The sequence below is a fragment of the Columba livia genome, chromosome 1 (assembly GCF_036013475.1).
Source record: "Columba livia isolate bColLiv1 breed racing homer chromosome 1, bColLiv1.pat.W.v2, whole genome shotgun sequence".
NCBI lineage: Eukaryota > Metazoa > Chordata > Aves > Columbiformes > Columbidae > Columba > Columba livia.
This window is the reverse complement of record NC_088602.1, coordinates 197,225,206-197,247,436: the sequence shown is the minus strand read 5'-3', so window position 1 is coordinate 197,247,436 and position 22,231 is coordinate 197,225,206. Positions and strand designations below refer to the sequence as shown.

At 40.7% G+C, this 22,231-nt stretch overlaps 1 protein-coding gene across 10 annotated transcripts; it reads left to right on the top strand.

Moving 5' to 3' along the window:
- The first annotated feature begins 266 nt into the window (after positions 1 to 266).
- On the top strand, positions 267 to 21,825 carry PUS7 (pseudouridine synthase 7). Of its 10 annotated transcripts, none has more exons than XM_065049062.1 (20): positions 267 to 425; positions 1,606 to 1,714; positions 1,837 to 1,868; positions 3,317 to 3,387; positions 4,033 to 4,417; positions 6,310 to 6,406; positions 6,518 to 6,619; positions 6,868 to 7,012; positions 8,984 to 9,001; positions 11,280 to 11,391; positions 12,680 to 12,757; positions 14,852 to 14,980; positions 15,196 to 15,321; positions 15,604 to 15,665; positions 16,073 to 16,233; positions 17,088 to 17,214; positions 17,960 to 18,061; positions 19,108 to 19,237; positions 20,276 to 20,367; positions 21,082 to 21,825. In XM_065049062.1, exons 5-20 carry the CDS (start codon positions 4,062 to 4,064, stop codon positions 21,216 to 21,218), a joined length of 1,974 nt encoding a protein of 657 aa, XP_064905134.1. In that variant the 5' UTR covers positions 267 to 425; positions 1,606 to 1,714; positions 1,837 to 1,868; positions 3,317 to 3,387; positions 4,033 to 4,061; the 3' UTR covers positions 21,219 to 21,825. The 10 variants fall into 10 exon arrangements, with proteins under 10 accessions (XP_064905134.1, XP_064905130.1, XP_064905133.1 ...); XM_065049058.1 differs by having other exon boundaries at positions 3,948 to 4,417; XM_065049061.1 differs by having other exon boundaries at positions 1,606 to 1,724.
- Positions 21,826 to 22,231: the final 406 nt, after the last annotated feature.

Sequence of the window (22,231 nt, the reverse complement as noted above, 5' to 3'; positions counted from 1 at the left end):
GCGCTGCAGCGGCCTGGAAACTCCACATTAGACGCGATCTCGCTGTTGCGAGGCGCCGTGTTAATGGCACCTCCCTCCCTCCGCGTTGGGACCCAACCCGGCGCCCAGTGCCGGGGGTTATTCGCCGCTGTCCCTGCGGGAGGCGCGACCAGCCCGGCACCGCAAAACTGCGGGGCTGTGCGGGGCGCTGAGGCGCTGCCGCCGAGAAATGGCTGCGGCGGGCGAGCAGGAGCGCTCCCCGGCGGTCGGGCCGTGCCGGGCCGTGCCGCTACGGCGCCAGGGCGGCCGGGGGCGGGCGCAGGCAGGAGGCCGCCTCCGCACACGCGGAGCCGGGGCGGGCCCGCGCCGCTCGCTCCCGCTGCCGCCACCGCCCCCTGGCTCCCCGCGGCGCTGGCGGCCGGCCCGTCCTCCCGTGCCGCCGTGCGGTAAGTGGCACCCGCTCCCCGGCTCCTGCCCGGCGCGGGCGGAGGCGCGCCCGACCCCGGCAGCCGCCCAGGGCTTCTCGGCGGGCGAGAGCCGCGGCCTCTCCGGCGGGGCCGGCTCCTGGCTCCCAGCTCCCGCTCCCAGCCCAGGCGCGGGGCCGGTGGGAGCTCGGCCTCGGGGCAACTTTCCGCCCGCTTTGCCGGGCGCTCCCCGGCCCGCTCCAGGGCTCCCGCGGCGGGCGGGCGGGCGGCAGCCGCGCGGTGCCGGGATCCCAGCGGCAGCGCTTTTCTCCGGGCGCCTCCTCCCCGTCCTCCCGCCTGCCCCAGCCCCTCCGCTTGCCCTCGGGGCTGGCAGCGGCAGAGCCGGGCCGCGGGACCTGCCGCTGCTGTTCCGGCCTGGCCCTCCCGGAGCGCTGCCCGCTGCGGCTGCACCCGCTCTCCTGCACCGTGTCCCCGCCGGGTGCCGGGCCGTGCTGGCTTCCCCCGCATGGCGGGAGGCAGGCGCTGCTCGCAGCCGGGCGGGTGTCCCTCCGCGCCGCCTGGAAGGGCTGCTGCGGGCGGGGCTGGGTCGTGCTCTCTCATCAGTCGGCTCTTAATGCGATCCGCCTCGTACCCAGCGCGGGCGCGCTCCTACTAGTATTTATTCTCTCAAGTGGGCAGTGCCCCGTGGCCCCCAGCAGCCCGCGTGTCTGCCTGGCAGGAACCGCGCCACAAGTCATCACTCGGCGTTTCTTGCTGGGGAGAATCAAGCGCATTATTCATAGTAGTAAATTCCGTCTCTGCTGAAACATGGTCTGTGTTGAAATTGCTGTGGATGTTTATGCAGATTCTGGCTTTTATGCAGACACCTGTTTGCTGGAAGGACCAAGACGGTTGAGCAGCTGTCAGAAAATAATAGGTGCTTCTCACTAGCAGTCTGCCCAAGTGAGACAGTTTGTGCCCCCCTCACTTCAACTTGCTGCTTCAAATAATTAACCTCCAAAAATTTTCCCAGATGGCAGCCACCCTTTGGCACAGGGTAGTACTTTGTTGTGTGTGAGTCAGTCCTTTGCTGTGAGAATAAGTTGTATCTCACAACTTTGGAGTATTTGTGGCTAATGTTGAATTCTTCTAGCAGTTTGTACCATTTAGTAAGAAGGAACTACGATTTTTACAAGATTTATCTTGTTACCACCTTTGGCAGGTGTCTCAGAGGATTTCACTGTGCAGAGTCCTGTTTTGTTTGCCACACAAAGCCATTCACAAGCCATCTAGAAGCCTTTTCCACATCCGTGCTTTATAACTTGGGCTCTGTAAGTTTGGGTACGTAGGAGAAGAATCTGGAAATGATGGTGAATTGTTTATCTTGGCTATGAATTTCTTTTTTCTTTTTAATTTTTAAAGAAGGTTTTCATGACTTTCACTTTTATTTCAGGACAAACTGAAATTGGTGCTTTCTGATTGAAGGTACATTGATTTGCTAATAGTTCTGCTTCTGCATGTTTTGTCACTCTTCAGGCTGTACATATACTTTTATAAGTTCTTATTTCCTTTTTGTCCATTCTTTTTTTCTAGCATGCATGCATTTTCAGTTCTTCATTCGAGCAAAATGTTTCTGGTGTTTCTAAAACAGTTGTTGCTGCTTCTTCACCCTAAGTTTGTGACCTCCGCAGCAAAAAGTCCAGGCAGTGAAACCAGCAGCGGCCAGCAGCTAACTGGCAACAGTTAGTTACCAACCTACCACATGGCGGTTCTTAAATTAGTAATGAGTCTTGCTTTAAAAACCTACCCTCTAAAATGAAATAGAATATACTATCTGGTGGCTGAAGAAATAACAGAGGATGTTGTGTATAGCTCAAAAATACTGCTCTATGCTTAGATTAGTTTCTTAGTAACTGTTACATTCTATTCATTTAGAAACTTGCCTGTTGTCGTGGGCAAAACTGTCTTGACTTGGAGACTTATTGCTAGTTAACATAAACTTTTAATTACTGATTTGACTAGTGAGATACAAAGAGGAAAAACAGTTAAACACTTGAGGAGAACTCCTTTCCTTCCCCTTCCTTAGCCTCAACTTCACTCCAGTCACCTCTCTTCCCCTGCCTTTCTTGTCTTCCCTCCCCACAGATTACACTCCATCCCTTGAGTGAGGTGGCGGGGATGCAGGAGGTTGGGATTATTGCATGGAGGTTTCTTTCTGCTGCTCCTTCTTTCTCATTTCTTCTGCTCCCATGTGGGCCCCTCAAAGATGTCCCTGTGCTGGCATGGACACCTCCACGGCTGCAGTGCCCTCAGGGGTGTCCCTGCTCTGGTGCAGAGAGCCTCTTTTCAGGAGTGCCCCTCCAGCCATGTCCTCAGCAATGTCCCCTTCCCCATGCCCCCCCCCGTGTCTTCTTTAGTGCACTGTCACGCTTCTCCTGCCACCGGCAGCTCCTGCCTTTCTTAAATAAGCTGGAACAGCGGCAGCATGCACTTATGTGATGAGCTGGAGTTTTGGCAGGCACTGGGTTTGGTCCATTGTAGACCCAACTGGAGGTGGCCATGACCAGCACGGGACAGTTGATGGCCTCCTCCCATGCAGCCCCCTGGTACCAGAAGCTGTGGTTTATCCCCAGCACACCAGTGTGCCAGCTGGGTGATGCTGAGAGACAGGAACTCCAGTCTCCTTTCAGAAATGTAGAAATACAACCAAGCTTCTGTGCTGTATCTTGCTAAATAGCATTATTGTGTTATGTCACTATGTTGGTAACGCTTCTACAACTTTATTTGTTATTAACTTGTCCATCTGAGTAGCTGTGTCTGCTCGTACACAGCTGTTTATACCTGGGTTCAGAGGTGGCTGACATGTTTTCATAGTTGGGTTTTTGGCCTATTTTCTCAAAGAGTTAATTTTCCTCTGTTTTTCATATCTGAAGGTGCTAGTTCTGCTGACAGAAAGGTGGCAGCTCAAATTGCCAGGGAAGACTCAGAACTCTGCTCCACCAGTGTGAGTAGTCATGTTCTTCTCGGAGATCATTTCACTTGTTGTTTTGTTCAGCCCACTCATTCAATGATTTTGTTACCTCATCCCTATTATCTTTCGGTCTGAATCCCTGCCACCTGGAGTTCTGTGTGGGACTGTGTGTGTTAGGGGAGATGAACATAGAAAAGGAAGAGATGAGATTTCAGGTTTGGGGGAATGGGGCCATCCTCTCTCAATGCTTCAAGATGGAGTCTTGGTGGAACAAGGAATAATGGAGAGTAGTCATGTTTAACAGAAGGCTTGGGAGCAGAAAGTTTCCTGCGCACTAAATTGCTGTCAGCAGTGGAGTCTGTGTGCACAGGGCTGGATGCAGCTGTGGTAAGAGTTGGCAAGAGTCATGATGGTGGTAAATGGTTGGTGTGGTCTTGAATCCTGCGTGCATGGGGCCTTGGCTCAGTATTACATCCCCTTAACACCTCCCTTCTCTCTTCCCCAGTACATATTGTTTCTAGCTGTACAAAGTCTTTACTTGATGTTTAACTTAAAAAAGCAGAGAGTTATGTGGTTTTCCTGAACTGTTGCAGGGCCCAGAGTCCTTGGAGTGAAGAGACTATGTATCGATATTGCTCTTAAGCAGACGGGAAATAAGCCATTCTTCTTGCTCCTCAGGGCTTTCTACCCTACACTGTGCCTTAAACATGGAAGCTGTAGAAATGAATAGTGTATCCTTGAAACGTCCTCACTCTGAGGATGATCTAGATGAGATTAAGAGGCAGAAGATCTCAGAGAATTCTAAGACAGGGAACGACTCTGGGCAGAGCATTGAGACTGGAACAGAACAACCTGACAAATCTCTGCTTGAGGACACGAAAAATGAAATAATCCCCAACGAGGAAGGTGAAGAGCAGGAAGATGAGGAACTAGAGGACAGTGATGAAGATGGAGATTCAGAGAGCTTTGCGGACATGATGAAGCATGGACTCACAGAAAGTGATGTTGGCATAACTAAATTTGTTAGCTCTCATAAAGGGTTTTCTGGAATCTTAAAAGAAAGGTAACTCTTTGTCTTATGTATGTTAAACAGCTGTTGTTTTCAGTTTTCCTTTTCTGACTCGCAGGATGCAACTGGGTTATGTGTGGCCACTCAGGAGGCTCATCATGTTGAGACTAATGCTGAGACTGAAAGGTTTAATTTGGGATTTTTCTAGATCAGTGTGTGGGGTTATTGTTTTTTGGTTTTGTTTTATTTGTTTTATTTTTTCCTTCTCTCTCCTGTCAGATGGAGCTCTGAAGAAATAAGCTGTATATAGGCAGAAATACATGATTACACTGAGCTTTGCCGTTTGTCTTGCTCTCCGGCAGCAGCATAAAACCTTATGCAGGGCACTCACCTTTTGCACCACTCTTTAGCGCTGATTAAAGAGGCGCTGGAGAACAGTACTGAAACCATCCCTCTTTGGTTCTTCTTTGCTTTTCCCTGACTCTCTTATGCTAAAGTCTTTAACCATGTATATTGTCAGGTGGTCCATTAGGCTTTAAATTATAGTCTGATCAGTTGTAATGTCACTTACAAAACATGAAAGGGAATTCTATAACAGAAGTGTGGGATTTTACATAAGATATTTAATAAGATGTTTGGGGTTAAGTGGCTTTTTTTTAAATGAAATGTCTAGTTTTAAAAAATTAAATTATATCTTTAAATAAAACAGAATGCAAATGCAAATACAAAAATCACTGAAGTGAGAATTATCATTGCCCTGGCTTAGCAAAGCAGTTAAGGATGCTTTATTTACACACCAAGAAGTCCCTGTTTTTAAATACTGGCTTCATAGCTACATCATTTTACATCATAAAGTGATATGTACATATTATGTATGTATTCAATCTGTATATGCAGCAGTAAGCAGCTAGCATAGTCCTTCACTGGGAAACACAGTCTGTGCTGAACCTCCTTCTGGGAAATCTGCCCGTTTTGAACAAAGGTGGCCAAACGTAACCAGGTGGTAGAAACTTCCATGAGCTCATGGTTTTTCTTTGATCCTAGTTTATAACTCCTATCATTAATTTAATCCTGGCATTTTTATGGTAACAGTCACTAGCATGTCTAGACAGCTACAGATAATAAGAGAGGACACGTAACACTCCTCAGGAAGGAATTCTACCAGTATGATGTATGGCTGCACAGAGGAATGGCAAACGGGCGCTCGGGGGAGATACAGTAGAAACATTCCCATGGTGAAGTTTTATTCATCCTTCACCATTCACCTTTTTTTTTTTTTTTTCCTGTACAAGCAGATGCTACTTAAAAATCATTAAATCATTTAGCAATTGCAACATACTCTCTGCTCTCTTCAGGTCAGAATGTCTTTATTATTGGACATAGTGACATGGTTGCAAATGTCACAGTCAAATTCTTTGTTGCTGTCATAGACTATCAAGATGAGCTGTTTATCTGAAAGATATTCTCTATAATTGGATATATGTAACAGGGCTGGATTCGTCCTGCTTTCCTTAAAGAGTGGCTAGCAGGTACTTCATTCTGCAGGTTGTTTGAAGTGACAGAGTTGATGCATTTGTGTTCACATTGTAGCAATGCAATAGAATCTTAATTGTTGGTAATGAGTGGGATTGAGGATCTGCATTACTGATCTCTGCAAGCTAGTGAGAAGACGGCTCAGAATAACTACAGTAGGTGTTTGGTTATCTGCAAAGAAGTCTGCTGTGTTTAGATAGGGCAGACTTTCTTCTGTGTTCTCATGGTATCCTTCTAAGGGGTAGGAATAGGTACAGCCTTCTCATGGTTGGAGTTTCTTTTACATGAATTGAATTATGTGAACTCAGAATTCTTGAATGAATTCTGCTAACAAACAGCTTCTTGGGAAAAGGACTTTGCAGTATGGGATTTTTATGTTTAAATTACAATTTTAATGTGCTTCTTCTTATCAGATACTCAGACTTTGTTGTCCATGAAATAGGCAAAGATGGACGCGTGAGCCATTTGGATGACTTTTCAGTTCCAGTGGATGATGAGGTAAATTGTGAGGTAAAGATGTGGTAATGGCTTTGCTGCTTAAGCAAAAACATTAATAGGCTGAAAGTTGTTCCATGAGGGTTATTGGATGTTTGTTTTTTTCCTCCCCCAAATATGTATTAGGATCCATCGGAAGAAACATTTACAGTTTTGTCAGATGATGACAAGCAGCGTTTAGAGGAGCTCCAGCTTCTTAAGAATAAGGAAACTAGTGTTGCCATAGAGGTAAAATTGATAAATGATCCCATTTTTGGGAAGGGGAGGATGAGGGAGGGAGTGAGTGGAAGGTACGTGCCTTCTAGTGCATGTCACGTGTAAGAGCAGTTTGAAGATGATGCAGCAGATAATACTGAAATGTTTCCAGTTTAGCGAAATTTGGTAGGTTTTCTTTAAGTGTGCAAAATTTAACTCAGAGCATGCACCCCCTTTTGTATTACTTTATTTGGTTTCTGCATGTGTGTATATTAACACAGGTAATTGAAGACACCAAAGAAAAAAGAACTGTTATCCATCAGGCTGTGAAGTCCTTGTTTCCTGGACTGGAGACTAAAACGGAAGATCGAGATGGAAAAAAATACATTATTGCTTATCATGCTGCTGGGAAAAAAGCACTGGCAAGTGAGTTTCTGTATCACAGCAGTTGGGTAAAGTAAATTTAAAATTACCCCCAAAATAAAAATTGTTAGTAAGTACTTCAAATGGAACGTACCTCCTAGTGTAGCCTGGCTTTGCTTTTTTCTCTTTGCAACTGATGTGGTGCATATAAAATGACTAGGAACACTAGGAGTGTCTCAAATTTAAATTTCTACTTGTTTTTCTTTCCAAACCATTCATCAAATACAACTGTGTTAGAAGAGTGAGGATCTTTTTGCCTGTTTGCACTGAAATAGCAAATAAGGGCTTTATTTTCAGTATTGTTTGAACTTAGCTTTCATGAACTCACCTGGATGTTTGAGTGTGCGTTGTGGAAGCTAAGAGGTTGTAGTTGAAATGCTGACAGTCAGTGTAATCTTGACTGTTGAAAATCCATGGTAAAACTCTTAGTGGCTCGAGTAGAGACAGGCACCTGTTCGTCTTCTCAGAGATATAGTTTGATATAAACATATTTACCATGATTTATAAGGCTACTTCTGCTTCCAAGGCTGATCATATTTGCAGAAAATTGTCTTTGTTTATTATAAATCACAGTTACTATTCCGGAATAATCAAAGTAATGAAGGATTTTCAAAATGAAGTATTATCCACCTTAATCTTGCCAAATACTGTTTTGGTTACTGGGGATAAATTAATGTGTTCTACATCTTTTAAAATTATTACAAATTTGTTGCTACTGTAAGTTGAGAGGATTGTCTACATGCAGAATGTTGCACATTTTTAAAAAAGGTCTTAAGGTTTGGTTTGGTTTAAACTGATCACTTTCCTATGTCATTTTAACCTACTACAAATGACAGTATGTAAATATGTAAACCTAGCCCCTTCATTTTAAAAATGGAGATGGAGAAAGTGTAAGAAGATAATTTAAAACTGGAAGTAACACTATTTCCACATTCAATTTAGTTATTATTTTCTAAGACTTGTTCTAAGCAGATATGGGAATGGTTTACTTTTATTGGTACAATTATAATGTGTTTATGTATCTTGTTTAACCATGTTTAGAAAACCTGTATGTCTGCACGCTTTATGCATGGAGTATGTATACTTGCCAGCACAAAATTGTCCTAGTCACTTTTGTTCTCTGTTGGTTTGTAATGGTTTTACCACCACCTTTTCCTTCTGCTACTTCTATTCTTCAACCGTTGTTACAGTCAAGTGGTTGTTATTAAGCTGACCAGTCTGATTTAAGAGACACTATATAAAAGAGTTCGAGTATTTGAAATACACTGAAAAGAATTTAGTTATGTGTCTTTAGGATTAAAACGCTGTCTGGAGCACCATCTTGTGATGCAGAGGAGCATCATCTATTTAAACCTGGATTTCTAAGTTGTGATGCTATAAACACCTGTGTGTGTTTGTAGAAACGTGTGCAGTTTCAGTGAGTGTGTGTAAATGCTTATGAATGTAGGATTTAAGAGCACAAGTTTTTAGTCAGGATTGTATTTATGTTTATACAGCCGCTAACACATCTTAGTCCTGAGCAGGTTCCCCAGGCAATAAACATTTCAGAAGTGTAGAATATTCAAATATTAGCTGAGACATCTGATTACTTTTGTTGATAATGAGAAAGGTTACCAAACATATTTTCCTAGAATTTAAAATTAGAAGCCGCTTTGTGTCTATAGTAAGTTTACACCCAAAATACTTAAAATACCACCTTACTAAATTGTCAGTAAAGTGCTGTTTCATCATTGTCCACAAATGAAGTTTGTTGCATCTCCAGTTGAAGCTTTCCATATGTTCACTGTTTGCCTCTGCACGATTCCATTGCATAACTGTCTAAATTGCTGTCATCCACCACCTAACTGTTGGATGCTCTCTAAAGCATAAACAATCCCATAACCATAAACCTGCATGTTCACCTCTAAAACCCCTTCAACAGTCTAAAAATTAAATGCTACTCTTTTGTGCTCTTTATGCTATGCATTGGGACAGAGGTCAGAACTGCAACAGGTAAGAGATGTTGACATTTCATGCTAACAAAATGAAATGCCAACTATTATGAACTAATTAGCAACAAGACTGGCCAAACTAGTCAAAATTAATTCTTAAAAAAAGCCCAAACTTTAGTAATGCGTAAAACTGCCTGAAACAGCCAAGAATTGGGCTTGTGCTACCTCTTTTCCTGGTGCATTATAGGCAGTAGTCATTCAGTGCAGAGAAAAATCCGTCAGTAAAAAGTGATGTGAATTACCAGTTTTGAAGATACTGTTTGACATCTCTGGTAAATTTTCATGGATTTCATTAAGCCCAGCCTTTGCCCTTTAGCCTTGTATTTCAAACACTACCAACTGAGTTTATCCCGATATTATAAAAGAGCTTTCAACCCTTCAGTTGCAGCAAAAGGTTTGGAAAAAGGGCTAGGAAAGAAAATTTTACTGTCAGAAATGTAACGTGACTCTGAAACACAGCAATGAGGACTGCAGACTGTCTCTCTGGTCCACCCACCCAGTTGAATACTGTGAAGCATTGGGTGTGGAATGGTTAAATACCAGGACTGTAGCTGCAGCCTCCTGGTGCTCAGCGTGGCCACAGCAAGGGATAAGGGATGCCCAGAGCATGAGGAGCGCATTGGTTTGTATAGTATCTATAGAGTCCTTTCAGTCTAGCCCAGGTTAGGGCTCACTTTTTGAAGAGTGTTGAAATGACCATGTGCAAGATGGATTGGTTGAAGAACAGTTCCCACTGGAGAAGACTTTCCTTGTGAATCACGCTCTGTCTTCCTCTCTTCCCTTCTAATTACTGAGCTCTTCAAGCTGAATGCAGTGTTTCCCTGGCTGTGTTTAAGAACAGTGGTCGCTCAGAAGGGAGACCAGCAGGAGCACCATGTCTCTTAACAGGCTTTGGACCATACTGCTCAGTGTCAGTCCTAGGAAACTCCGTAGGAGGGGCTTTTCTTAGAAGCTGATGTTACAAGGCAAGCATTGCAATAATTTTTAAGTGATTAAAACCAAAGTGCATAAAAATTTATACTGTAGCATGCAAAATGGTTTTTGCAGAAGTGTGTGTGTGGATGGCACTTTCTCAAAAAAGGCAAGAAGAATTATCTTTTGCCAGAAAGACAGTCACTGATCTGCATGGGATATAATGAAAACTAACGTGAATACAAAGTGCAAAATTTCCCAAGAACTTCCTTCCTGTGTTGGTGTTTGTACAGTGGAATAGGACTGGCTTGTGCAGTTAGCTTTTGGTGTTATGAAAGATGCGTAAGTCCTTTTGTACAAAAACAGGAATATCCCCTTGGTGGCCACCAAGAGGTAAGGGACTTATTATTTAAAACAGAACAAATCCTTACGCTTTTTCTTATAAAACAAAGAATTGATAAACAAAGCACCTTAATTGTTTGCTAATCCTGTGTAGAATCAATTCCCCATCCCAGTAATAGCATCAACAGTGGCTAATTGTAAAAGGAAAGTTTTCTCTCTGGAGGCTTTTATGTGCAACAAGAGCTTGACAAATACATTGACAGTTTTCTTCCCTCTGCAGAAAACACCAAATAACTGTACAGAATTGTAAATCAGTTGTTAGCCTGCAGGAGCTGAAGTTATCTCTCCCTCTGGCGTTCTCTAAACACTGCACAGCATCTGCCTTGAATTATTTGTTAATGCCTTTGTTGTGCCAGGTTTCTCTCTTCCATAGACTTTAAAAAAAATGCACCTTAAAGTAATTTTTTGTGAGTACACTTTTTTTTTAGGCTTTTCTAGAGATATGACCCGTGCTTTTGCATGACACACACAGAAAAAATCATACAGAAATAAAAATGTTAGTACTACAAATAGTAATTGTAGTGTCTGCACAAACAGGGCTTCAGTGATCCCTACCTATTATAGAAGGCACTAGATGAAATGTAGAGTGGCTTTTGTGGCTGAAAGCCAGTGTAATTATAATGGTTTTGAGAATTTTAATCAGGCAATATGGCAGTTAAATGATTAGGGTATATATTTAGATAATTTCATTACAAAGAAACTGTCACCATTTCATTCAAGATTTTCTGGGTGACAGAATTGATTGATAGAAGTTTACAGCCCAGTGAAAGGAGAGAAGGTCTTTTTCAATGTGCTTTGCAGCTTTTGCTGTTAGTAACTCAGGTTGTTTTTTTTCTCAAAGCAGATGGAAATCAGTAGAAATTGACTTTTGCATATTTGTTTCAAATGTAGCTGCAATGGCAAAAATAGTAATTTTTTTTTTTTTTTAAATGACACTTTACAATTTTAACCTTTTATTTTTTAAGATCCAAGAAAACACTCTTGGCCAAAATCTAGGGGAAGCTACTGCCACTTTGTACTGTACAAGGAGAACAAAGATACTATGGATGCCATTAATGTCCTGTCCAGATTTTTAAGGTAAGGCTGTTGTTTCTGCCAGCCTGACTGGCATGCATTCCTTCCTCTGTACGGTTCATGTTACTGTAAATGTTAGGCATCAGAATTATGTAAAAGCAACACAAGTGGTTACTATTGCCCAATTTATAGCTAGTGTAGTGTTAAAAAAACCCTAAAATTAGAATATCAAAGTTTTGGAAGGAGGTGAGGATGTAACAAAATGACCCCAGGAAATTTAGAAGACTGTACCCTACTGCTTCAATAGAAAAAGGTCCACAACTGAAGCTGGCTGATCTGAGAAAGGCTCCTGCAGCTCAAAGCCTCAAAGCATGTAACCTGAATTAAAAGCCATTTTGTTTCCCAGTGTGTGAATATATGCAAGTATGTTATGAACCTGTCAGATATCGTTGTGGTAATATGCTGATCAGTTCCTAAGCAGTTACACTTGATAAACTGTTGTTCCATGTATTAATTTCTCCATGGCAACAGAGTCTTCATTCCTTTCACCCCATCAAGTGCAGCAACAAAAAAATTTGCCAAAGGCATGATGTGAACCCAGTGAATTGCAGAGGAAGGACTATTTTAAAATTGGGTCAATTCAGTGATTCACTCATAGGGAAACTTTCCCACTTCTCCCTTCCTTTTCCCTTTGCCCTTCCTGTCCAAAAATAAATGTTTTAAATCTAGACTCTGACCCGTATACTACTGGTATTTGTATTTGAGAACAGAGCGGTAGGAGCATCGTTTGGTAGAAAAATGTATGTAATGGCAATCCTGCTACTCCCTGGTGCCTGTGGCCGAAATAACTGGAAATATGCCCTGTGTAACAGCTGTAAAGTACAAAGTGGAAAGGAAATTTTCTTCTCAAGGAAAGAAATAGATCGCATTTTAAATTAACTTCTCATATTCTCACATAATGTGCATGCATGATATTCAAGTATATTATTTGAAGTTTAAGGAAGAAATGGACGTGATTTTTTGGTGTGTTTGTGTGAATTAGTGGTGGCTGCACATTTGTGCATTGAGTAGATACATATTAAGTACTTCAAAGATCATATTCTGAAAGAACACTTGTGGTAAATCTGTCGACATATAACAGAAGTTTCCCTGTTTTTTATGTACTTACAGATGAGATCAGAAAACGTCACACATATTTAGGGGTGTCAAGTTGTAGCCTAGTTCTGGGGAATATATGTATATTTTCTATTTTTAATATATAAGATTAGTAATTGTAGTTAATTATGTTGAAAATTACGTTCTGTCTTTGGCTATTTTAATATATATAACATCTGTACCTGTTGCTTTTAAGAGTGAAGCCAAACATATTTTCCTACATGGGAACTAAAGATAAAAGGGCTATAACAGTTCAAGAGATCGCTGTTCTTCGGTAAGTGAAAATATCCTGGAGTATTTGCACTCCTGTGACAGCTTGAATGTCTCACTGAATACCTGGAAGGCTCAGTGTGCATGTGACACAAATGGTGGATTCAGGTCCTGATCGTGTAAAGCGCGTGTATTAATGAAGATGCTCTAATCCCTTTTTATGCCATGGTGATTGCTGGGATTTTCAGTCAGTGCTGCTCTGAGTCATAGGCTGGATACCCTTTTTTCTCCAAAATAAGACTTATCCCAAAAATAAGCCCTAGTATGATTTTTCAGGATTTTTGAGGTTGCTCAAAATATAAGCCCTACTCCAAAAATAAGCCCTAGTTACAGTTCATTGAAAAAGTCTACTTAAATAGTGTCCAGGCAGCTGTACATGTAAAAAAGCAAAATTAATTGGCGATAGAGTTCAGCAGGACAGATAGACCCTTCATGAAGAAAAGCTGATGGATGTTCCAGAATATGATGACATGACTATATTCGAATAAATGTTGATTTTTTTTGTTCAAAAATTGTAGATTCTAGATTGTAGATTGTTGTTCATAGGAAAATAAGCCATCCCCTGAAAATAAGCCCTAATGCATCTTTTGCAGCAAAAATTAATATAAGACCCTGTCTTCTTTTTGGAGAAACAAGGTCCACGTCTTTGGCTGAAGCAATGGGCCAAATTGCCTCTGTGCTCTTATGCTGCATGGCCCCCATGCAACAGCAGAAAACCAGAATGACATGAGGAAAATGATGTCCCATTTCCTTCTGGACTTTGGTTTCCCCCTTCCTCCAGCTGGAATCTTATTTTCTTTCTCACTGAACTCTCTGAACAGCTCCAGAGAAGGCTGACCACTGCCTTCGCTCGTCTGTGAGTAGCCAGAAGGGGCAAAAACTGATGAGGAATTTTTCCTGCCTTAACCTACTTCTATAAATCACCTACTAAGATAAAATACAATTAATTTTGTTGTATTTCAAGATAATTACGTGGTTTCTGGGCAGCTGAAATTAGTGTTTCATTCAGAACTGAGAATGATGGATGCCTTGCAGTCATACATTACAAGAACTGTTTAGCCAACTTGGACACTGCCTGTGCTGCTGTTTACAACTCCTCAAGTGAGGAATTCCAGGGTTTGAGAGCTAGAAATGTTATCAAATCCTTGTTAAAAGTAGGGTATTCACTACTCAATTGTTCATATTTTTCCTCTCAATGTTTTGCATGTGCATATGTTTACACATATAAAAGGGATTATTAATTTGTGAATCATGAGAGGCCCCAGATTGTCATTGCTGTAAGGCAAGTTTGTGAAGTGATGACCATTAACCAAACTTGTGGTGCAGCCATCTCAGGCACCGTTCCATTTACTTTTAACGTGATCACATTTAATGCTGTGTCCAAGAACTTCAGTGTGGTGTGAGCATTGACTTGGGGGGACGTCCTGATTTGTGGTGTCTGCTCAGCAGTGCCGCAGAACTCGACTCCTGCACAGCCTTGGAGGAGGGTGACGTAGAGAGGAGACCCGACTTTATCAGCCTATGCTGAGGCGAGTAGGTTGGCCATGCTAGTTCATACACTTGTCTGCCCTGCTGTAAATTTTAAGGGAAGTGTCAAAGAGCAGCTCAGTGATGCAAAGAACAGCACAGGGTTCCAAAAGTATGAGCAACAAAAACGAGAGATATCAGTGACAGACTGGATTTTGTACTGCTTCATCGCACTAAGCTTACACAGTAGCTAATTACTTATCTCTGTGTTTATGACTCTGCTCACTGGAGTGTACTCATGGTGTAGTTACCTGAATAAAGCAGAGTTCAGCATGTGGGGTACACTATACATCAAAATTGCAACAGGGTTTTTTGAGTGCATACTGTAACATAGATGTGACAAGACAGTACTAACAGTCTTTGTCATAGTATACCTTTTCTCTTGTATAAGCAGCCTTAAGAATTAGCTGTTCTTTTCTTTTAGATATTTCATTAAAATACTTTGAAAGGCGACAACAGAAAATTGGGAAGGCTGGACTTGCTGCTTTTTGTTTTGAAATGCCGGCTTTCTATATTTATTTAACTATTTGCTTTTCTAACCATAGGTTGGTCACTGTCTGTTTTGTTTTAGAATCACCGCACAAAGGCTTGCTCATTTGAATAAATGTTTGATGAACTTCAAATTAGGAAATTTCAGTTACAAGAACCATCCATTGAAATTAGGAGAACTGCAAGGGAACCATTTCACTGTTGTCCTCAGGTAATATGTTAGCATGTATTTAGACAGTTCTGATCGATTTCTTTTTTCTTCCTTTTAATAGGTACATCCTGTGTTACAAAAAAGAAGAAAAGTCCTTCTGTTGGCAGGGGTCTGAATTTGATAAGTGCTGTATGATGCTGAGCTTTAATATTATGTAGATCACAAAATAGTGTTAACCCTTAATAATCTGTCTATAACTTTTTCTTTAATGCTAGAAATATAACAGGAACAGATGACCAGATAGAGCAAGCAATGCACTCTCTCAGGGAAATTGGATTCATTAATTACTATGGAATGCAAAGATTTGGAACCACAGCTGTTCCTACATATCAAATTGGCAGGTATGTGTTGTTTTCATCCCTTTAAAAAAAACAGCCCTATATAAGTTCTAATGTGTTTTGGGGAATGTTTTTCTAGCATATTGCATGTGCCAGTTTTAATTTCAGATTCAATAAAGAACTTGTTTCTGAACTTGCTTCAGCAGGTATCTTGTATAATACCACTACTTTTAATATTGCACAAATCTAAACACTGATATTTCTTTTCTTTTTTTTGTAAGATGGCTAAATCTCCTTAAAATATATCTAGTCAGTTCTTAATAAACTTTACTGTTTGAATTTTAGAGCTATTCTACAGAACAATTGGAATGAAGTAATGGATTTGATATTAAAACCACGGCCCGGAGGTAAGGACTGAAAAATCATATATCAAGTGTTTCTGTCTCTCCTCCTCCAAAAATTGCATGTTCAGGAAAAACATTTTTAGATTTCAGTTCTTTTAATTTGAAAGGACTTTTGTGAGGACAGCTTTGCACATGCTAAACTTCAGCCAGCTTAGCAATGGAGAAGCAATCTTCAGACTCTCTGCCTTTCTGCTTCTCTCTCCTTGCTGCGCAGTTTCTTGCAGTGGGGGTGAGACGGGACACGAATACTTGACATGAAGCCTTCCAGCCTCAACTAGTGGGTGATTCTGTTTATCTGTGTAGTTACTGTGACTGAAACTTTAATTTTTATTCAACCGTTTTAACCAGAGGTGAGATGGATGCTTCTTAGTGTGTAGTTAAAATGTCTTTATTATACATCCTTTTTCTAGCTGAAAAGGGCTACTTAGTAAAATGCAGAGAAGAATGGGCAAAGACTAGAGATCCAGCAGCAGCCCTCAAGAAACTACCCGTAAAAAGGTGCGTGGAAGGACAGCTTCTACGCGGACTCTTAAAGTATGGAATGAAGAACATAATCTCTGCATTTGGCATAGTGAGTGGAAAAGTGCTGTGGGGTATTTACTTGAATAAACGCTCTTTTGATGGTTTCATGATGAATTTGAAATAGACTCATAGGTGCTTGATGAGTAGAAGGTGAAGTGTAAGAACTTCACATTTATCTTGCATTGTCGCTTGAATTACTGCTGTATGGTAACTGTAATTAATGTATGCATGATGAGCTTTGCAATTTATACAAGAATCTCTGGTATATTGGTAGCAATACAGTTATAATGTAACCATGTATAATACAGATCTGAGAACTGTGCAGAGTTTCAGTATCAGAGCTTTTCTGTTGCTTTAGAAGTACAAATCAAACTGACAGTGTGCTAATGAATCAGCTTGGCATAGAGGCGGTGGATTCACTGTCATTTTCAAGTATTGCAATCAAGATCAAGACTTTGGAGAAAATACTTAATCACCAGTAAATTGCTGGGCCCATTGCAGGAGCTGAGGGATAATTTCTTGTTTATGAAGAAGTTAGAATAACGCTGTGCTTTCACATCTGCAAAGGTTACTTAAGATGTCAGGAGGTTGAGGATGAATTCAGTGGTTTATAATAGCCTCATGTGTTTGAGCAGTTCAATAATAAAAAAAAAAAAAGCTTTTTTAAAAAAATAATTAAGCACAGGGGCTTTTCATGTGGATTTCAAATGCATAAAAACATTATTTCTTCACATGCTCCTTTCCTAAAGAATGAACAAAACCCAAATCTGTATACCAAGAAATTGTGTTAATCTTGTTGCTGGGGAAGCTGATGTTTCAAATACATGTCTTTTTGGTTATGATTGATAGAAAAAACTAAAAGTACATATTTCTAATGTTTCTTCTGTTTTTCTTTATATCTAGATACCAAGAAATAATCGTTTAATGTATATCCATAGCTACCAGAGTTATGTGTGGAATAATATGGTGAGCAAGAGAATAGAAGAATATGGGCTTAGAGCTGTACCAGGAGATCTCACACTTAAAGGAGGTAAAATCAGCCAAACGGAAAGCCAGTGACGCTGTGTACTTCAAATTCCTGGGAAAACAAGGCACATATCTGTTTACGTGAATCTGCATATATGTTTTCTTTTCCCTCTCACCCATTTTCATCCAGTGATTTCTGAATCCATTGGCTGCTTTTAGTCAAATTTTGCAAGGAATTGGATATTAGGTATTACACTTCCATGAGTTGTTGGTTTGCTTGTTTTTCCAAAGAGCTGGATAGGGAAGAGAGACTATGAATGGCTGATTGTTCTCAAGAATGAACTCACACCTGGTTGTGCTATGGTGAACGATGGAAGTATGTTACGAATGTTTTAACCACAGAAGTTTTTGTCTGCACTAGTATCTTGTAAAGCAGAAGCTCTACTCTGTGAAAACTTTATTCACTTGGATTTGCTCTGGCATTTCCCTGGGGTGAGAACATCCATAGTATTTCTTTTTCATGTATGCCTGATGCCTGGTTTGCGACTGTTCATTTAGCAGTCCTTACTTCATTCAGCTTAAAAAAGTCACTGGAAACTAGTCTGTGATTCTGCCAGTAACTGTGACAGCATTAAGGACTCATTACTTCTTTTCTTGGAAATGTTGTCTGTTCAGCAGAGATAAAACACAGTAGTTATCCCTCTCAAAGTAGGTTTGTTTCAATCAAGTGGTTCATTTTAACTTTAGCTAATGTTACCTGTCACAGGCATCCATACTGGTAACTCTTCATTTGTCTGTTCTGATTGTAGCCACAGCTGTTCATATTGAAGAAGGAGATGTTGATAACTACACTATCCATGATGTAGTAATGCCATTGCCTGGATTTGATGTTGTTTATCCAAAGCATAAAAGTAAGTCTGACTGTTAACTTACGTACATTTTTCCCAGGGACCAAAGTGAGTGACTTGTCTTTAATTCCCTAGGTCATCCTTGCCCTTTCTGAATCTGAGTTTTCCCTACTTAGCCAAGCAAGTGTCCCAATACATATACTTGTTTTCCTCAATGTTTGGTTGAACTGCTCTTGTACTTGAGTGTCCTCAAAAGACCAGTTGGGTCACTTGAGACTCGTTGCCTGTCAGATGCAAGTCCCAGAGCAAGGATCCCATTTATCACCCATCTCTGAAACGCTTGCAAGATAAAGATCCGTTTGTGATGAGGTGTGGCACCGAACCACATAGAGTTAAAAGATTGGAAAGAAAAGCTGCGTTTTTCTTACATTCAACATATTTATATGAGGATTTGCCCACAGTGAGCCTAACTTACTCCTGTTTAAAATTCCCAACTGCATGAAGTAATGCTGGCAATTGCACTGCAAATCGGAGGCACCAGACTGCATTTTAGCTGCAGTAGATTCTTGTATTTCCCTTGCCTTCCCTGTGTTCCCCAGGTGTGCATGCACATGCCCTTACTTAAAGACACACGACTGTAACAGAATTGCTCCTCTCATTGGCAATGTATTTAAAGGTCCCCACCAGCCAGTTTCTTCAGAGGGCTCTCAACTTCACTCAGCTGCTTTTTCAAAGATAGAGCAATGGGTAGTCTGGCCCATCTTTTTTTTTTATCCCTCCATAAACCTGGATTAGTCTTGTGAAACACAGATAATTGGAAAGCATGTATGAGATGTCAATGAAATGTCAATAAAATATTTTGTAAACTTTTCAGCTGAAATTTTGATTTGCTAAGATTCTTTCTTGGTTGCAGCTTCTACTAATCAGGTTTTAGAAGCTAACATTGTAGATAGTAAGATTTGCAATAAGTAATTTTTAACTTTTCTGTAGCATCTATCCCATACATGCTGAAAACTACTGAATATAAGGGAAGGAATGATCCATGTAAATAGGCTGTTTCAATCAGCCATGCTATGCTCTCTGCTATTAAATATTTTCTGCTCTTGCAGTTGGTGAGGCCTACAAGGAAATGCTAGTAGCTGACAATCTTGATATCAACAACATGAGGCATAAGATCAGAGATTATTCACTTTCTGGAGCATACAGAAAGATCATCATTCGACCTCAGAATGTCAATTGGTAAGATAGAAGATGAAGGAAATTACACTTGACAGTATAGAGTGTATGTGGGATGACTAAGTACATGAACCGTTAGATTGACCCAGGCGATGTCCATATAGACTGAAACACAGGTAGGAAGGAGTCTCCGTGCGTTTCCCTCATGTTTTTTATGCAGCTGAAGTTGAACCACAGCCTTACTTCTTACTTGGTCCTCTGGTTCTGTAAAGCATGTGCGTCAAGACATCTGTCTAGTTGTTACACTCCTTGCAAGGGCCTGCCTGAATACTTCGTAGATAATGATTTATGTTGAAACCATGATCGATAATATTAAAACCAAATGTTTTTGTAGTCTTGCTATGAGAGGGTTGGTGTCCAATTACTGATCTGTCAATCAGAAAGATTTGGATCACTTAAACCTGCTAAATCACTGATGTTAGAGATACAACCTAGTTGTCATATGGCAACTGAATAAATACCTTTTGAACAGATGGCTGTACAAATGTGCAGAAAGACTTGATTGCTGATGTGTAGGAAAAAAATATAGATGGTTTAGGAGTGAGACAAAAAAACCAAATGTTTACACTTTAATTAATGTTGATGTTTAAAGGTTATCTGCTCCTAGTTACTTTTTCAGCCTTGTCATTAAGTATGTAATTTCTGTTAAATGAATGGCAGAAAGAGCAAATATGTATTTAAGCCCTTTCAAAGACATTTAGATGGCTTTCTTCAAAATGAAGACTTATCGCCCTCCCCCTAAGTATTTTTAAGAGTTGACACCATTCTTCTCATAATTTCATAAACTACTTCTAGCACAGCTGGAAATCCTGACAGCCCATGAGGGAAAACAGATGAATTATGCCTTTTTTTTTTCTTATGATCACTAGAGGCAAAGCTTTACTACATATTGCACCATAAATGCTGCCTTAACTTATTTTATTAGAAAATCAATTCAATTTCAGTTGCAACTGCCAAATTGGAATAATAATATTTTAATAAATATGTAATGTTTAAATAATTAAAAATAATAATTTAAAAAATCTTATGTATTTCATAAAGGGAGGTCGTCGCATATGATGATCCCAAAATCCCATTATTTACTACGGATTTGGATAAGCTGGAAGGAAAACCATTACCAGTTCTTCCTACAGGTATGTTGATTTTTCTGCTGATGGCTGCAAACAGAAGTTTGATCTTGCTGTTGCTTTGAACTACAACATATTGAAAGCTCTTTTAAGGAAGAACTTTCATTTAACTAGACTGTTAAGCAATGGTATTAAAGATATCCAAAGTTAGGTGTCTGAATAAGGACCCTTATTTCCCAAGAGTGCACACAATTCTTCCCATAATCTGTATTGACTGTTACATTTTTTTTATAGACTTAGGTAAAACTGAGTTAATGCTTGGTAATAAATATCTGTGAAATGCATCAAGGAGAAATTAAGCCACAAACTGCCAATATTCTTGAGCATGTATTATTTGTGCTGAACGTAAGAGACTATTCAAATACCTAATGTAATTCAATCAAAATTATTTTCTATAACTCTGGTCATAAAGTCTTTTTATAACACACTACTTTCCAGAGAACGTGAAGAGAGGCTAGGAATTCGGGTTTGAAAGAATGAAAGTTAATTTTGCTTTTAAAAGAATAAAACCCCCAAAACACCATTTTCAGCTGAGATAAAAGAAGTTGTTTTGAGATGCTAGTACGGATGGTAAATGGGAATGTGGTGGTGGTTTCATTTTATGGGTTGGGGAAGCTGGTCATGGAAACTTTTAGTCCAGTTTAGATAGGATCCAGAACAAGCATTATATATGTCCTTAATGTTTTCTTGCTTTGTGTCTCCTCTTATGCCTTATGATAGATGGTAAATTCAGAGCACTAAAGATGGAGTTCTCCCTTCCCCCATCCACTTACGCTACCATGGCAATTCGAGAAGTTCTGAAAATGGACACCAGCATAAAAAACCAGACACAACTGAATACTACCTGGTTACGCTGAATGAACTGCAGAAGTGACTTAGATTTTAACATATATAAAGGGTTTTCCTATTTACATGTTCTGTACAAATCTTTAAAGATTGGTTGTAAGAGATTTGTATTTTTTAAAGTTTTTATTAGTGCTAGCATTTTACTTCAGTAGTCATTTGCAAGATGGTGGCTGTAATATAATATAGATCTTAGTGACTGGTGCTTTTTAATGAGTAAGTTGCTTGAGCGGTAACACGGGCGCATCTTTAAGAAGGGGGCTTATAATAGTTTCAGACCTGGAAGAATGTTTAGCTTGCCTATTTTTTGGCAAGCACTGAATGTTTTCATGAGTTCAGCTCACCTCTAAGTCTCTTCAAATACAATAAATAAATTACAGCTTAGGAAGATAATTACAACAAAATTAAGGTATCGATGAACATTTATATCACAGGGGTTTTTGCTGTACAATTGTGCTGATGTGGTAACAGATTCTGTTAGCAAGGCTTTTTATGTGCTGTAAAGATGTACAGCTGTTTTAATTAGTTGGTCTTTTAATTGAGAAAATACTTGTGTATTTTCCAGCTTTACTCACACCTGTACCAAAGAACAGGTGCTGAAAATAAATTAACCTAGCAGTCTGTGTATCAGTAATTACTGCCTTCACACATCTGGGCCTCCGCGTTGCTGCCAGGGGATGAGGCAAGCCTCTGGCAGAAAAAATATTATTAAGCTGGTCTAGAAAGACACTGCATTTTCAGCCTCTTTCTAAACCGAACAGCCTGTGTTGCTAAGATCCACGCACGCAGCAGGCGGTCACCGCTGCGCAGGCCCTTGGCGCCCGGTCGGTACCTCAGGAGAGGACGCGTCTCGAGGGGCACGAAGCGGCGAAGGCTCCTGAACCAGCGGGGCTGCGCTTTCCACGCAGGGACAAAATCAGCTGCTCGACGAGCCCAGCCTTCCGAAGAGCGGGACCACCACCCTGACCCGCTGCCGGTGGCGGTGAGGGGCGCCGGGCCGTCGCCGCAGCTGGCAGCCGGCTGCCGT

Bases quoted from the DNA above. Each gene is read 5' to 3' on its own strand.
- PUS7 (XM_065049062.1), top strand. From the start codon at position 4,062: ATGGAAGCTGTAGAAATGAATAGTGTATCCTTGAAACGTCCTCACTCT. The intron at 15,322-15,603 runs GTATGTGTTGTT...TTTGAATTTTAG, and splicing joins CCTACATATCAAATTGGCAG to AGCTATTCTACAGAACAATT. The intron at 16,234-17,087 runs GTGAGTGGAAAA...CTTTATATCTAG, and splicing joins TAATCTCTGCATTTGGCATA to ATACCAAGAAATAATCGTTT.